The sequence below is a fragment of the Numida meleagris genome, chromosome 3 (genome assembly GCF_002078875.1).
Source record: "Numida meleagris isolate 19003 breed g44 Domestic line chromosome 3, NumMel1.0, whole genome shotgun sequence".
NCBI classification, from domain to species: domain Eukaryota; kingdom Metazoa; phylum Chordata; class Aves; order Galliformes; family Numididae; genus Numida; species Numida meleagris.
In genome coordinates this window covers 26,955,895-26,972,585 of record NC_034411.1, presented here as the reverse complement: position 1 = coordinate 26,972,585, position 16,691 = coordinate 26,955,895, and the positions used below count along the sequence as shown (strand labels likewise).

At 40.2% G+C, this 16,691-nt stretch overlaps 1 protein-coding gene and 1 long non-coding RNA gene across 8 annotated transcripts in view; one reads left to right on the top strand and one right to left on the bottom strand.

The window, feature by feature from the left end:
• TTC7A (tetratricopeptide repeat domain 7A) overlaps positions 1 to 16,691 on the bottom strand; it is a 168,130-nt gene that overhangs the window by 96,093 nt on the left and 55,346 nt on the right. For all 7 annotated transcript variants that reach the window (XR_002437364.1, XR_002437363.1, XM_021392818.1 and 4 more), the window contains 2 exons: positions 8,516 to 8,633; positions 3,581 to 3,638 (listed from right to left, as the gene is read on the bottom strand). Coding sequence is in view for 5 of the 7 variants with exons in the window: in XM_021392818.1 (XP_021248493.1) it covers positions 3,581 to 3,638; positions 8,516 to 8,633 (176 nt within the window). In the remaining 2 variants the exon portion in view is untranslated. The remainder of the gene's footprint in view (positions 1 to 3,580; positions 3,639 to 8,515; positions 8,634 to 16,691) is intronic.
• On the top strand, positions 11,957 to 15,168 carry LOC110396922. Its single transcript, XR_002437367.1, has 2 exons — positions 11,957 to 12,747; positions 14,279 to 15,168. It is a non-coding gene; the product is annotated as an uncharacterized LOC110396922 (long non-coding RNA).

The following is a 16,691-nucleotide window of genomic DNA, read 5'->3' as shown; positions in this document are numbered from 1 at the left end:
CTGACTTGTTCCTGTATTACCACTTTTCAGACAATAAGAGAGGGTTGGGTTGGCACCGAAAAGTAATCGTTATTTCTGCTACTATTTTGACTACGAGCAGGATCAGGAGCCCAAGATATCAGCTAGTGCCCAAACACAAAGCATCTTCTACCCTACAGCTCCTTGTCTAACTGTTGACAGCACGCTTCTAATTTGGAAAAGGAAGACACTGTGGGAGGGTTGAGGGTTTGATGGCAGAAACTGAACCTGGCTGAGAACCAAAGCCTTTGCATCTCAGTCTAGGGCTTCTCCCATTAAACCAGCTTGGGCTTCTCAGATATTACCTTCTGGTCAATGGCTAGCAATAGTGCATACTGCAGAAAGTGCTTGGCTAGTGAAGACTGAAGCACCTCCAGAACTCAGTGTGGCTTCTGCAAGGCCAGAAGCAGGAATGGACAGCCAGGGCAAAACTGTTCCTCCCCAGCCATGCTCAGCATGAAGCTGCAGCCTGAGTTTACCACTCCGCAGAGAAGCCCTTAACCAGGCTAACTATGAGACAAAGTTTCAGGCACCTAACCTAGCAGCAACATTGGCCACTGGCTCATGCCATGGAGCAGCCCATCTCTGATACCTGTGAATTATTCCCCTGCTGAGTGAGTTGCAGATGCAAGGAGTTCACTTCTGGCTCTGTCATGCAGGAGAGCATAGGAGAGATGGAGAAAAGGAAGGTCCCTCATAGCAAGTTAACATTCCTGACCTCTTCATGGGTGGTGCTCCAGGATGACAAAAAAGCCTGCACCTGCACTGCACTGCCCAAAACAGCCACAGTCAAAAGTCTTTATGAGGAAGAAATGACGAGCTGACAAGGCTATTGGTTAGAAACCCTGCCAAAACTACTCATTTGCCAAGAATAAACAAACAAAAACCAAGGAATTTGGAAATAAAAATCAAGGGAAGCTGATGATACAAAGCTGGGAGGAGTGGCTAACATACCAGAAGGCTGTGCTACCATTCAACAAGACCTGGACAGACAGGAGAATTGAGAAGGGAACAATTAGTTTAACCAAATGATGAGGTTTAAAAAGAGCAAGTGTAGAGTCTTGCACCTGGTGAGGAATAACCACATGCATCAGTACAGGTCAGGGCATGACCTGCTGGAGAGGAGCTCTGCAGAGAAGGAGCTGGATGTTCTGGTGAACAACAGGTTGGCTGTGAGCCAGCAGTGTGCACTTGTGGCCAAGAAGGCCAATGGAATCCTGGGGTGAATCAAAAAGATGGTGGCCAGTAGGTCAAGGGAAGTGAGCCTTCTCTACTCTGCCCTGGTGAAGCCACATCTGGAGTACTGTGTCCAGTTCTGGACTCCCCAGTTCAAAAAAAGACAGTGATCTCCTGGAAGGAGTCCGTCCAGCATAGGGCCACAGAGACAATCAAAGGCCTGAAGCACCTCCCATATAAAGACTGAGTAAGCTGGGTCTGTTCAGCCTGGAGAAAAGAAGACCGAGGGGGGTTTGATTAATGTTTGTAAATGTCTAAAGGGAGGTGGGAGGCACATGGTCAGCCTCTTCTCGGTGCTGCTCAGTGATAGAACAAAAAGTAATGACCTAAAGTTTGAACATAGGAAGTTCCATACAAACATGTGGAAGAATTTCAGTACAGAAAGGGTGACGAAGCGCTGGAACAGGCTGCCCAGAGAGGTTGTGGAGTCTCCTTCTAAGGAGATATTCAAGACCCATCTGACACCTACCTCTGTGACCTACTGTAGAGCACCTGCTTTAGCAGGGAGGTGGGACTCAATGATCTCTTGAGGTCCCTTCCAACCCCTGAGATTCTGTGAGTTGCTTCAGGGAATAAATTGCACACCATTTTAATGGCAGCCACCTCTCAAATGACACCTTTGCGTATGAGCAAGAACGAACCTGTTGGAGTTGACCTACTCCCCACTGCCTTTTTTTTATTTTTAAATAAAAATCCATGACATAGAGCCCAGCTTTACTCCAAACTGCTGATAAAGGATAAGCCAACTCTTCTGCAAGAAGCTCCAGTGAGATCTTCAATATCCTCTCCAACAATAAATAATGGAAAAGTTCACATGGGTGCATGGGAGAAGAGATTAATGATGCTTTTGAAGAGAGAGAGTTGTTACACTACTATTAAGTTTCCTCAAAATGCATTAGAAAAATATTTGATTCAAACTTCCAGCTGAAAAGGCCACCGATAAGGATGGCCACAAGCCAAACCACAGTCTGAGAAATTCTAGCAGAAATTTAAAAAGAGGTGAAAAACAAGGGGAAAAAAAAGCAAACCAAACCCAGGCACATAGGAAGATACTAGTAGCTACTGTCAGAACACTCCTGTTGGTTGAAATCTGAGTACCTTATTTCTGACTAGAAGCTTGTCTGCTTCCTAGTAGAGTTAAAATACCATGAAAACAAACCACAGCCAGTAGGAAAGGTCAAAGCATAAAAATAAATGCACTTTAAAAGCACTGCAGCACTGCAATTACAGAAAAAAATGGGCAGTAGTGAAGGTATTACGTTGGAGCCTGGGAACTGGTGTGACTTGAAGTATACTCCTGACCTAAATAGCGACTGTATAAATGGCTTTTAAAATATACACTTTCTAATCTTTCAGATCCTCATGGGGTAAATATCAAGAATCACGTTCATAGTTTCAGTTTGGCAAAAGTAAGTTTCTACTCCCACTTGCTCCTTGCAATCACTGCAAGAAAAACCTGTTGGTCAGCATCAGAAAAACAGTTAGGATCCAGTAAAGTGCTCAACTTGCTATGTCTGTACTTCAGATATCAGAGAATTCAACTTTTCATCACTTTTTGTAATGCATTTATGACCACAACAAAACCAGAATTAGATACTTCAGTCCAAGACTTAGACCACATAAGCTTCCATTTAGTTGCCATTTGAGATCTGTAAGCATTTACGCTGTTACCGAACTCCGGCAACCCTTTTAGTATTATTCTTGCACGTATAGAATCTAAACCTGGTCCCTGGCCAGCAACTGCACGTAACATCAATATGATGAGCAGCAAAATGGTGTTTATTGGTAAAAGCTACAGAACTATATAGTATTTCTTATCTTTTTACTAGACTGTTCCAGAAGCTCACACGGGGCTCCTGGCCAATCATATTGAATCTCCTGCTTCTGACCTGTCACTTCCGAAAAGCCATACACGGAGTTGTTGTGCCCTTTGTTATGAAAACAAAGAAGCACGGCCCCTCGTGTCTACGACACAGGTTCAAGCAAAGTAGGTGAACCAATAACAAGCATATGGGGAAGGACCTTCCGCGTTACAGACCGAGCTCCGTGACACGCCTACTACAACAACACTTACCAATGTTAACTGTCCTAACACCTGCACAATGTTTTCTGAGGCAGAACAAGTACTCTTACCTTGGATTTTCAACCAAATAATTGCCACAATTCACCACCACAAGAATGTTTTTGACATGCGACTGCTGAAATTTATGGAAGTGTTTTTAAAATTTCAGAGTAACCTCATACAGAAAGTAAAAAATTAAAAAAAATTATCCTGGATTCATCAAAGGAACTACACAATGCAGGAATCAGTAGGATTCTTACTTACCTCTCCAAAGTCTGAAGTGCTTTCTTGTTGTACTCATCCTGAGTGCTCTTCAGAGTAGCTGCAGGGCAATATACAATGAGATATAAGAGTTGAATTCAATGTTTCAGATTCAATAAAAAACAGCTACATATGCATAGAGTATTTCAAATCAGAAGCATGAAAACTGTAGCAATCTGATGGGGTCTGTGCTCATGGCTCAAAAATGTGTCTTTGTTTTTAATGGACAGCACAAAAATCATATTTTAATTAAAATTCTCAATTTTATTCTATTAAAAACTCTTTAAACTCTCTTGTCTGAAATCCCGAAGTATTTTTATTAACATATGCCACTGAAGGGGTCTGCAAGGAGCAGGAGACAAACTAGCTACAGTAAGCATACCAGGACCTCTGCCAGCCCAGCGTACACGCTAATGGCAGTAACTAGCTGGGCATTCTGACTCAGATACAGAGTGCCTCCAACACCATCTATCTTCATGTAGGAGGATGTTGCAGGTGGAACAGGGAATACAAGGAGCCAGATTTACAACTCCAGGACACATCCCTTGACAACATTTCCCTTGGACCACAACAAACCTTTAAGTTACTTCAGATATGGCATGAGCCACTTAGGCCCTCCTTGGTGCATCTAATTGCCTAAGGATCCTACCCACTAGGCTCACTTCTCAATGTGTGGTTTAATTCAAGCTCTGATGACAAGAACCATCAATCTCTTTTTACACCAGAGTATCATAAAATACCTTCATCATCAAAGGAGGAAGAGTTTAGAGAAGCAGTGCTCTCAAATCCAGAATACCTGGAAACCTAGCAATAAAGTTCAGAAGTACACTGGTTGGCTGCCTTGTTCTGGTTCTTAGTTTTCAGATTTTACACAGCAGTTATTTCTTGTTTTATCTGCTCTGAATTTGGAAGCTGCTGATCAACAGTACAACAAGCACACAAGTAGTTAATCAATTAACAAACATCCACCTATGAAGATATTTCACCTCCTATATCAAGTCAGTGTAAGCTCCAGAAAAGAAAGACAGTAAATAATATATATTTCAGGAACAAAACCCCCCCAAAATCAAATATTCACATAAGTTAAGAAAAGAGTTGTGTTCTTCTACAAGCTGTGCAAAGGTAATAAGTTTCTTTAGATTATCCAACATGCCAGCAAGTGAAACATTAAAAATAATTTATTTTTCCTAAGTAGTTGTAGTCATTGGACATTTTTTTACTCCTATGCCTTTCGATAGCTCTTCTAAACCTCAACTTTATTTGGGAGGAAGAGCAATCTTCAGGATTTCTCAAATCATGAAGATAAAAAATAGCTTACGTCATAAATTCTGTTCTAAATAGTAAAAACTGAACAAAAATACATAATTCAAAGAATAAATTTGAAGATATGTGCTTTCATGCAAAACGTAGTATTTATAAAAAGCTGGAAACACTTCACTCAATATCCTTAAATTGAACATTCCAGTCTGCTGCCAAATACTGAAAAATAACGAAGGGGGAAAGCTTACAGAAAAATATTTTAGGAAATCAAGATTGACATTCATGTAAAAATACTTGAGGAGACACTAGAAAGGATTTGATCACAGCTGTAAACATTCACTCAAATATGTCAGATGGTGCTTCTTATGGAAACTACAAGATTCCCTACATAAGTAACAGAGTAGTTCCAGAGACATTACACAATGAGGAAGATAGAGATTTAACTTTTGGGTTCAGTTTGGTATGACTTGACTGAATGGTTGTTCAACTTGGAAAGTAAGAGTACCAATATGTTGTGGAAATGATGTTATTATTCTACAATTACAGTCAATTTTGTGTCTGCACTGATGAGGGAGGACATACAAGTCCCACCTCCCACAAAATGAACTACATATTCAGTTGAAACGAAGTTGCAAATCTGGTTGTCTGTCTCTAGATTCGTGTTCGATTTGTCCAAACAAATTGAAATTTGAGTTTTTCCATTTTTATAAAAAGGCAACTAAGTGATTTTGGGAGAGATGCAAGAGAACGAAAGCTGAAGTGACGACTAAACATGTTTAGTGGAAACACAACTTGATTTTAACTATAAACAAAAACTGAGCTCAAAATGTGATTTACAGGCTCTGTTCCAATGTTCTACCACACAGTCTTCACAACCAATCCCAAGTACAAAGGCCACATACAGTTAAGAGGTAGCTCTTAACAGCAATTCTTAAGTTCTTCCCTCTCTTTTGAAATTGCATATCTCTACACAAAATCTGTGCCTGCAAGACAGGCTGCGCCATTGATCGTTACTACAACACGGCAAAAATTTTCAAACAAAATGCAGAGAAACAAGGAGCTGAATTTGGAAGGCCTGTGTTGTAAGAACGCTGCACCTTAACACATTTAGCTCAGCAGTTGCTGAATCCATTTTTAGCATATTTAAGTTACCTTTGCATAAAATGAACAAAACTTCCAAGTACACTGGTACTGAAGGGCAGACATAAGAGCAGTATGTTGAAATAGGTAATAGACTGGAAACATGTTTACTGCAATGACTTCCTCTGAGGACACATCTTTCAGCAACTTCATAGTCTTCTTTCAAAAACCACATAATTAGACATTAAGCACTGCAAAGCTACATAGCTATGGCCAGCACAAGTTTCAGGAAATCTTATTTCATCCAGGAGTAAATCTAATATTTGTAAAATGAGTCTGTCGAACGCTCCCATGAGTTCTTTGAATCACCATTCAGTAGGATTCTATCTTCTCATTTCTGCAAATGCACTTGCTACAAAGTGTCATAAAGGAAGGATTCCAATACAACTCCTCAGTGCCTTTGGCACATAGGACAGTAAATATTTACTGAAATTATACTAAAGAGAGAAAACCTAACCTTGGTTGGAAGGCAGCTTTATATTACTGCTGTAAGCTTTCTAAGACAATTGGTTGAATATCTCTGAAAATGATGATTAACTATCAGCTTAAGTGGGAAGCTACGAAAATCATAAATATATATATACAGATGTTTGCATGTCTTCATATATCACTATGAACTGGCAAAAACAGTGATATAAGACTATGAAGCAAGATTCATAGCAGAGTAGTTGTCTTGCTTTCAACATGTTCTATTCTTGATTCCTCACTAATGCAAGTTTGTTGTGTTTTTGTTGTTGTTTCTTTTTTAAAATCTCTCATTAGTGCAAAGTTGATATTTTCTAATAAAATGATGTTATGTATTAGTGATTACCATGTTTTTGAAGGACATGATTCATTTTATTAAAATTAATAAAATGTAGCCTGAAGATGAAAATACACTCTTCAGATTTTTCCTAAATAACTCCACGTGCGGCTCTATTGATTTACTGGCTAGAGATTTGAGGACGAGAAGGCAGGTATTCCAGTGTTTCACAACAAAATCACAGACTAATCTGCACAAAATTGCAAGGCAACTGTTCTGATGACTGTTTATTTTATGTTAAAAGGAACACTTACTACAACTTCTGAACTAAACACTTGTATACTTGGAAGACTTCTCTTCCATAAGAGTTTCCAACTTGCATTTTGCTTTTCCAAGGTATTTTTAGAGCTAGACCATAATACAAGCCTCTACAACTCCATTCTTTAGAAACCTTCTTCTTTACATAGAGAATAATAAATAGAAAGGTTTTTGTCCTAAGTCCATTACAATCTATCTCTGAAAACAGTCTCTGGGATCTCATACAGCTTTAGGGACAGTTTATACAAAATCTAGGCAAAATGCCCCAAGGAACTAGGCTATTAAGCAGAAGTCAATGTTTAATTAACTATTTAAAAACAAAACAAAACAAAAAATAAGTTCAGATTGGGAAGGACACTATCTTTGTAGGGGGAACTACTCAGAGTCAGAGACATGGAGAACTACAGAAAGCAACAATGCACGTTTCCCTCCATGCTGAAAAGCTGTTCTCAGAAGAGTTGATTGATGACTGGGTGAAAAAAACACACTGCACAACTGAAGAGCACAAGCCACTTCTTCAGTCACACGCCTTGTAGAATTTTGGTGTAACTTGCAAGGTCTGAGCACTTCCATGACACCATACAAAATGACACTTTAGCTTTGTTTCAGGCTCATTTGCCTGAAGAAATTTGTTTATGTGGAACATATCTGACACAAAAGCACAATATCTGGTCTGCCAAATTACTTAGGAAACAAAACAGCTCAGCCATTATTTAAAGAAACTATGTTAGGAGGCCTTCTACCTATGCTAGAATTCATAGAGAAAGGAAGGATGTCCCCAGCTGTGAGCCTGATGAAGGTCAAATCCAGATCTCTCCCAAACACTAGGACTTTCAGCCCTTCAGGCTACCAAGCACCAACTCTACAGAAGCACAGTCTAATCACTCAAAAACCAAGCAATCAGTGTTAAAAAATTAAATTCTTACTTTCGGTAATTTGTATCTAGTCAATATCGATATGTACCAATGAGACAGATATTTTTATCTTGTTTACTTCTAAGCAGAGAAAGAAACTACATCGCAGAGAGGTTGAATCTCTGCAGGGAATCAGTATCATGCCAGGAACTGAGGTCAGGCATTTCTGCCTCCAGTTCTTGGACTGAATTTCTTTATGTGATTTAGGAGTGGGTGACAAAAATATGAAAATAGATCAAAAGATCCATTTTCTGTTGTGCAAATAAGTGAAATAAATGTATTACAAATATCCAAATGAATCACACAAAGAATCACTGCATACAGTCAGATAAACATCTCCTAAGCAATGATTTGTGTTTCTTCCTTTACTTATAAACTTCACTTTTATTACCATAGAAGACCGTTTTCTGGGCAAGTGAACAGTCCCCATTTGTCTTGGGATCTGATTACTTTCTAAATCCAGCCATCACTAAAGGCACAGTTTCTAATAAATTTCCCACTGCTTGCACCCAAGAATCAGAACAGATGTTTCATACAACACAGCTGACAAACAGGATAACTCACCGTCAGTAGCTTGAAGACTGTATGTCAGACCCAGTGCCAAGTAACCCTTTGCTAGGGACTCTCCAGCATCCTCACCCAGGTCTATCACCATTTTAGCAAAGTATTCTCCTTCTTCCAGCTGCAAAAGACCACAGGTTGAGAATTACAGGTATTTCTACTATACCTGCTTCAATAAGGTTATTCTTTTATACATACCCATACAGTCATCTGAGAGCCATTCACAACGGGGCTTTCAGTGACTTCAGCGACCATACATACAGAAAGGAGAACACAGAAGGCCAGATTACTAGACCTTGACGCACAGCCACAGTTTTCAGAAAAGTTTTGGTTCTGTTTTAAGCACCTGTCCTAAACTATTTCCAGATGTTTAAGGTTAAGGAAGGACAATATCTTAGTTTTGTATTTCCCTCCGGGGAAATCATGTAATCTTAAATATCAGTGAACTAACTACTTATGTTCCATTATGGCAGCAGATTGAAAGATCTATCAAGTGTCTTCCTTTAAGACCTAGGTTTGCTCCACACTGCCTTTAAAACTTAAAATAGTACTCCTCACTTTGAATCTTAAGTGTTATGACACCCTTAATAAGTAGAAAAGACTAAGACTTGTAGATTGTACATATCTGGAAAGGTCAAGGTTAGACAGGCACAGGCAAAAGCTGTACGTGAAGCTTGAAAGACACAGAGTCTACAGGAATACCTCATGTGTGTGCAAGGTGATTTGCAAATCCTGTCAGTCAAAATCAGAGTGATCTTTAACCAGTAACCAGACAGCATTACACTACCCCAGAAATCCTACTTTTGGAAACTTCTGTGACAGGACAACTAGTTTTCTGGGATCAAATTACTTTGTTTGAAGGAAACATTTTTGTTTGAAATCCAGCTGTTTTAGATGCAAACACTGCAGTAGAAATGCAAGTGTGCTCTCTTAATACTCAGCTTTGTCAGACTTCATCACCTCATATTTCTTTGACATCTAAAACTTGTAAGGAACTGGAATTAAAAATGTACCAGCAGACCAGAAACTTCCCTTCTGCAGCAATCTGTGCATGTATTACTTAAGAACAGAATTGACTTGATATACCACACCTGTCAAGGGAGCTCTTATTTACAGCCCCTGCAGACATTCAGGTGATGACATGAATTAGCATCTACGTAAACAGAGGAGTTGGTATTTATTAGATGACATCAAACATAATGAAGTCTTTACCTGATGATCTGTGAATGGAAAAAGGGTGAAAAGCCTGCAGATGAATAGACAGTCTCCACTGCTTGGGTCTTTTCCTCACTTGTGCAGCTCCCAGAGGCCACAACACTTTAAATTAGAAGCAGGCCCGTAATTCAAAAATTCCGAAACCTCTGACAAGTCATTGACCAGCAGTCATCCAAGGACCAACATGTATTTTATCATCAAATTCTTCACTGAAAGCACTACGAGATGTCATAGTGTCGCTGATTACCTAGTCAATAATGACTCTGAAAACTACTAATTGAAAAAGGAGTACCTCTCACAAACACCAAGCAAACTGCAAGGATCATTTTTAATAGTATAATCCAAAGCCTACTGCAAACACTGGAAATAATTCTGCTGACTTCAGTGATGCTTAGATGCTACCTTTTAAGCTCCCAATCACAACAGGAAGACTGAAGCTTGTTCCAGGATACTTTTTAATCCTGTAGGCAGCTCTACTGACTTCCCTGCCACATACTAAAGCATGCTCTGGACTAGAGCCTAGGATAATGGAAGAAGAAAAAGTCCCATGACTCGGCACAGAGGGGAAAAAAAACAGAACAAAAAACCCTTCCCATGAAACAATAACTAAATTCTTCAGCTCTCAGGAACTTTTACGTAAGACATGAAATCTCTGCAGCCAGAAATTTAATTATGCACCTCTTTTGCTACCATAAACAGCTAAATTGCCACTATATTTCTTCATTGTTTCTCCTCTTCTCCTCACATGCACTTTCAGCCAAGAAGTCTCCATCAGATGAAAAAAAAGAGATATGCAAGGAATTCTAATGCCTAGCAAACAAGAAGGGGGGTAGGGGGTGGAGTCTGTGGAAAGAAAAAGTTTAAATGAAAGGTTTGGACCTGAAATGGAGACATTTAAAATTGATGAGATTTTGCTCCATTGTTTCTCTGAATGGTCACCTGATGGTGTTTCTAGTTCCTGACCGATGGCCCACACTACATAAATCAGCAGCACACCTTTCAGTTTTCCTGCCTGCCAGTTATCTAGGGCCACCTGTGAGTGTCAGATTAATCTTTGTATGAACAATTAAAACCACAACTTTTCAGAATGGCTGAAAGAGCTCTTCTAGCACAACAATTCTTGTAAACATTTATTCATACTAACACTAATGGCACTTTGACCAGCCACAAAGGCTCTCATGAATGCAAACTTTGGTCAGCTGAAGGCTGCTTTGAAAAAAAAAAAAAGGCCTTGTAAACACCAGCACAGCCCAGCAGCTGGTTCTGCTTATGAGAACATTTACTTTTCCTTCTTACAGTACTCAGCCACTTTCCCTGCCAGTCCTGCTGTGACTGCCATCTGCACCCTCTTCTCCCATTTGCCTACTCTTCAATCATTCTGAGCAACCATGAAAAGCAAAACCTTCCATTCAAATCATCCACTGCAATGTTTCAACTCCCCAGTGCAAGCTGCCCCTAACCTGCCCGCACTCTCAGTGAAAAATCCTTCTCTAAGCACTTCATTGACAGAAGCACCAAGAGCCAGCCTGAGCTGAGATCTGTCAGACAAGCTGTGTCCAAGGGGATCCTTATTCACATGAGGTGCCTGCATTCTGCTGTAACAACAGGAAACAGGGAGTTGAAAGCCTCCAAACCAGGCCTCAATCCCTCTGGATCCCACTAGGTATGACTATTCCCAGCTACAGCTCTGTGGTGTGCCACATGTCCTGAAGCAGCAGGAACCACTGTTCCATTCCCCTCTCCTCATGTGGTGATAGGCACGTGAAGTCTCACTCTGTGGGACTCTCAGAAGTCAGCTAAGAAATAGAAGGCATTGCAGGAGAAGACAGCCATTCCTACTTCAGTTGCACAATCAGGGGCCCAGCCTCAACACGAAGGGAACTCAAACAGTTTCCTCACTTCAAATGACGACTCCAACTTAAAATGGCACAGTGCCCCATTGGGAGGGCAAGAAACATGGATCAAAACTTGCTGCAACTTACAGGCCATTGCTAGCAAACTCTAGGCCACAGGATGCCACATGTCCCCCAGACAGGAGGGACGGCACAGCATCACATCATCATTAGGAAATGCACAAGTACTGCTATTACCTGGTTGCCAGCAGTGCCAACAGCAGCTCCCAAAAATGTGGAAAAACAAATTTCTTTGGTCAGCAGTATGCTGGTAACAGCTTGAATTCAATTCCCTTAGAATCATTACTTGCTATTCCCTCAGAAGCAATAAAACCCAAAGTCTTTTGGGTCTTTGATTTGGCCCTTACTCTTGCTGAATTCTTCTGAATACTTCACACTGAATAGCTTTTTGAGTAAAGGGCTGCAGGGAGAGGCTCCCTGCCTTCTGAAATCTGCATGGCAGAAAGCAGGTGTTGGGGAAAACAAGCTAAAGGGAACTTACCATATTTTGAACTGAAGCTGTACTACCTGTCAGGAGGCACTTGGAAGCACTAGCTAAACAACCTTTCCCCCACACCACAAAAGGACCACACAGCTGGCACCTGGAGAGAAAAAGGCTGCCAAACCACAAGCTGACACTGATAAGATTGTAATGCTATGTTGTTGATGGTCTTTTTTTTTCCCGTTCTACCTCCTCCATCCTCTTTGATGACAACAGCGCAGTTGTTAGCTGCACAACCCTGAGGGTTGTTTTCTCTGAGAGTGGCTGTTCCAGCTACTCCTGTTATTTGACCGCAGGTTAGGTGAGTGCTGCAGCCAAGCCCAGGGGCACACTGACAAGTGGGGAACAGCAGGTGCTGTCCCCTGGCCTATCGCCACCCAGCTGATTTCCAACCACCACCCAGTACTTTTTTAGCAAAGCTCAAGCCCTACCCCACTGAATCTACACCCTCCAGGACTGCAAGTGGACTTCAGTTCCCACCAGTATGAATTTAGAACAATTGAAGACAAGCAAATTGATGTTATACTGCAGCACAGAAATGACGTTCTACTGCATTGAGAAGGGGAGTGCAAAAGGGAGGAGGCAGGAAACACATCAAGTGACACTGGACTAGGACAGCAGACAAGGTTAGTGAAATGGGAGCTTGGACACTCACAAGACTGAGAAACACCCAAGTATCTCAGAGATCCAAATCCTATAGGAAGGGGTTTCACACAAAGCTATATACTATTAACTACTTGGATTAGGCTTTTATCTTTTGTTATACAGGCTTGTAGGTTTGGAGGCCAACATAAAGAACAAGAAAAGTTAAATAATGGGAAAATTAGGAGGAAAAGAAGGAAAACTATATAGTAAGAAAGTGCCCAGTAAGGTGCTGCGTAACAGAAAAGCTCTGTCCCAGAGCTGTTTACAGCATACAACACAAATCATGTTACATATGTCAGGAAATAAAAATTCCTCTGCTTTCTATTGTTGGTCTATTCAACGTTGCCGATTGCTAAGCCTGTCAACTTACTCAGCACATAAGCCCAGCCCACTGCACTTAGTAATATTTGAGCCTTTCCTCCAGTGTATCAAGAGTGGTTAGTTCACAAGGAAAAGGTATAAACAGCAAAATTCTTGGTTGCCTTTAACATCTAAAATCCTTGGGATTACCTCAATAACAGTAGCTGTGATGTCAGTGAGAATATATTTTAAAAGATGGAAGAAATATTCAGCAGCTCCTTACCATTCACTGTTTTCTCAGTAGCCTCTCCACACAGTGATGTTAGTTCTTTACAGAGTCTGCTCAGCAGGCAAAATAACTCAGATAATGAGGCTAGATTTGATCTTTTAATGTTACTCATACCACAGTAAAACCTATGCATTGCCATGCAACTCCAGGGCTCCTAGGTGACAGGGTACAAGCACATGCACATCATTTATCATCTGTAATGACAGGGTCAACAACAGAGAAAAGGAGAGAGAGAAACACTTTCGGATTAAGCGGTCTGTAAGAGTAATGAACGATAAGCCGTTACCTCAGAAGCATGCAGCTCTAAATCTCCACCCTGCCAACCTTCCAAGCCTTCCTCCCACCCCCATTGTGTATTGACCTCACTGTACAACTTACACTTTACAGATTTCGTGCATGACCTGGCCTGGCCTGACCCTGCTGTTCTTCTGCCTTTGCCCTAACAGATAGCACAATCTCAGTTTTCCCACACTAGGATCTGTGAGTCAAAAGAAGCAAGGGAAGTGGTTGTGAGGTGCAGCACCCTATCGTGCTGCAGTTTTTGCCACGGGGTGAAGTCTCTCCAAAAATTCATACTAGCTGATAACTCTGGCATCATGGGATACTACACAAGTTTCACTCTACAATACTATTTCTTTGGTATCAATTGTGGGTCACTGAAAACAGTAAGAGCATGTCTCATGTCTTCCTACACTTTGTTTGACCACTGCCCTAGAAGATTCAAGCCTATCCTAGGACTTTAATTCGTCTCCATGGGTATCTACAAAATTTCAAATGTGTCTCCATTGAAATCAATGGAGTAAAAGACACACAAAAGAAAACATCCTAGTAACCAACCATAGATGCCTTTAAATAATACTTATAAAATGGATAAAGTCAGTATTTGACACTAACTGTTAAGTTTTTTTGTATTCCTACAACAGCTGCCACAACAGAGTCCTGAAGAACCTAGATGAGTAGTAAAATTACCAGTACCGTGCTCTTAAAATACTAAGAACAACAACTCATGCTGCAGCTCAAAATCTTCGCCAGTATAACTGAGAAGGAATGCCAAGTGAAGGAGGAAACTGCAGCAAGTCATTTAGGAAGTGGCACTCTGAATTGACAGTGGATCAAGACAGGACAACCTCAGTACAAACATTCCACTCCAAGCTACATGAACTTTATGGAAATTCAAAATAACATTCTGAATTTCAGCAGTCCAAAATTTTACTGTGATTTTTGGAAAGCTAAAACACAGCTGGTTAAACATAAATGGCCTTTGTGTTCCCTTGCTACAATTGTTCACGTTGAAGTTCATCAAACCATTCTGCTGAAACCTTGGCAAACTGGAATGCCAGGCAGCATGGCACCTCAAAAGCGATTTTGAGTTCACTACAACAACATATTTAAAACACACCAGGGTAATGGGCTAAATACAGTATAAAAGCTCCAACTTCGTATGCGATGAGCTTTATTAAGTACAGGTCCAACTGCATCTTGGCCAGACGAGTGTGGTCTGTACAGGTACACTACTTTGAAGTTTTTCTGGTCCTCTAAGACAATTGGCATAAGCTTTAGAACAACTTAAGTATTGATTTGCTGTACACTCTGTGGGTTTTTTTCCTTTAATTTGTGAAAGCCTATAATTCTGAAAATGGCAACCAAAACATTCCTTACTCCACTGAGCTGTTTAAAGCAGGCCAAATTCTGAAAGCTAGTGGTTGAGGGGACAGATCATCTGCTGATGTAAGCCAGCATGGTGCTAGTAATATGGCAGTGGAGTAGTGCCAGTTTACATCAGCTAATAAACCAGCCATACTGTCACAACAGACGCTGACGGCACTCAGTTCTTTTCCACATCAGGCTCTGGTATACATTGATTTGCATGGCACAGTATGAATGTATGCATATTTGTACTTTAATTTGTTTTGCACTGTGATTTTTTTTCCATAGATGAGATCTGGGTATCCTCAGTGTTCAAAATCAAAATGGTACATTTCAATTAGTTTATTTGGGTTGGGTTTTTTTTTTCCTGTTTTTCAGAGTTTATGGAAATACCACATAAAAAGCCAGGAAAACAAGTTAAAATGACCATCGTATTAATTAAGAAAGGAACTGTACTGTGTTCCCCATACCATTTTGCATTTATCTGACAGAATAAATTGTCTTTTTTTTTTGCTAGTAAACTGAAATAAGACTAAACTAGTCCATGCACTATAAACAAACTGAATACAGCATCACACCAAAGGCACACAATAGACAGATGCAGGACATATAAATTGTGTGTTTCATTTGTATGAACAGTGATCTGGTTTTGCCCTTTTCCTGCCTAGCTAGCAATGAAGTACATAGATTACCTCCTAACTGAGAAATTATTCATTTTATATGTTCTGAAAAGGAAGATGCATCTGAGTATTTGTTACTGTTGATATTTGTCCATTACACTGTTCCAGTGCTACATCTATCCTTCTTTCTATTTATACTGCCATTGAGCAACTTGTTCACTTCCAGTTTAAATGATTAAATTCTATTTTGATTGCCATGTAATTTAAATGCAAATAATTACTGTAAGGATGACATTTAGAAAAACAGCTCTGCTAAGCAGGAAGGTTTTTATTAGACAATGGAGTTCGCCAGTAATATCAGAAGCATCCCGTTAACCATGAAATGCAGAAACCTATCATGCTAAGATGCTTGGATTTCTCTCTGGCTCCCCTTAATTAAAACTATCCTATGGTATCATTAAAGTTTAGCGTCAGGGTAGAGTATAGGCCACTGAGACAAAGGAAGAGGAGAAAGGAATATTACTGGATTTGGTTTAAGTTTATAAGGTTATTTTCTAAATAACTGCAGTAAAACTATGCTCTTATGAAAACATGTTTGTATTTCAGACTGAATCCCACTTCTGATCCAAAAACACTGGAAAGCATTCCAAGCAATGAAAAAACAACTGTTAAGGGAAAAACCCTTTCTTCGAAATAGTCAAAAACAGTTCACTTCTCCCTTCTTTCTTCTATTTTTGAAGGTTAGACTGTTGCTTTAACATTTTTGCCACGTATGAGAAATTCTGGACATACTGGATTGCCTGAGGACAGAGCTGTGACTGGTACAGTTTCACCTTCTTTTCTAAATGTCCCTAAAGCAAAGTATTCTTTCTTTGTCAGCTGCAATGGAGGATCCAAAATGATGCTGGGGAGAAGCACCAAGGAAAAGAACAAATTCTACCTTTGCCTATTTATTGGCAAAGCAGCATCTTCAATTTGGGCTAATAATTGCGCATTCAACTCTCATCCATCATAGCCAGCAGACTTTAATGGTACCATACGAGATTTTGCCCTCACTAGTAAGAGTTGC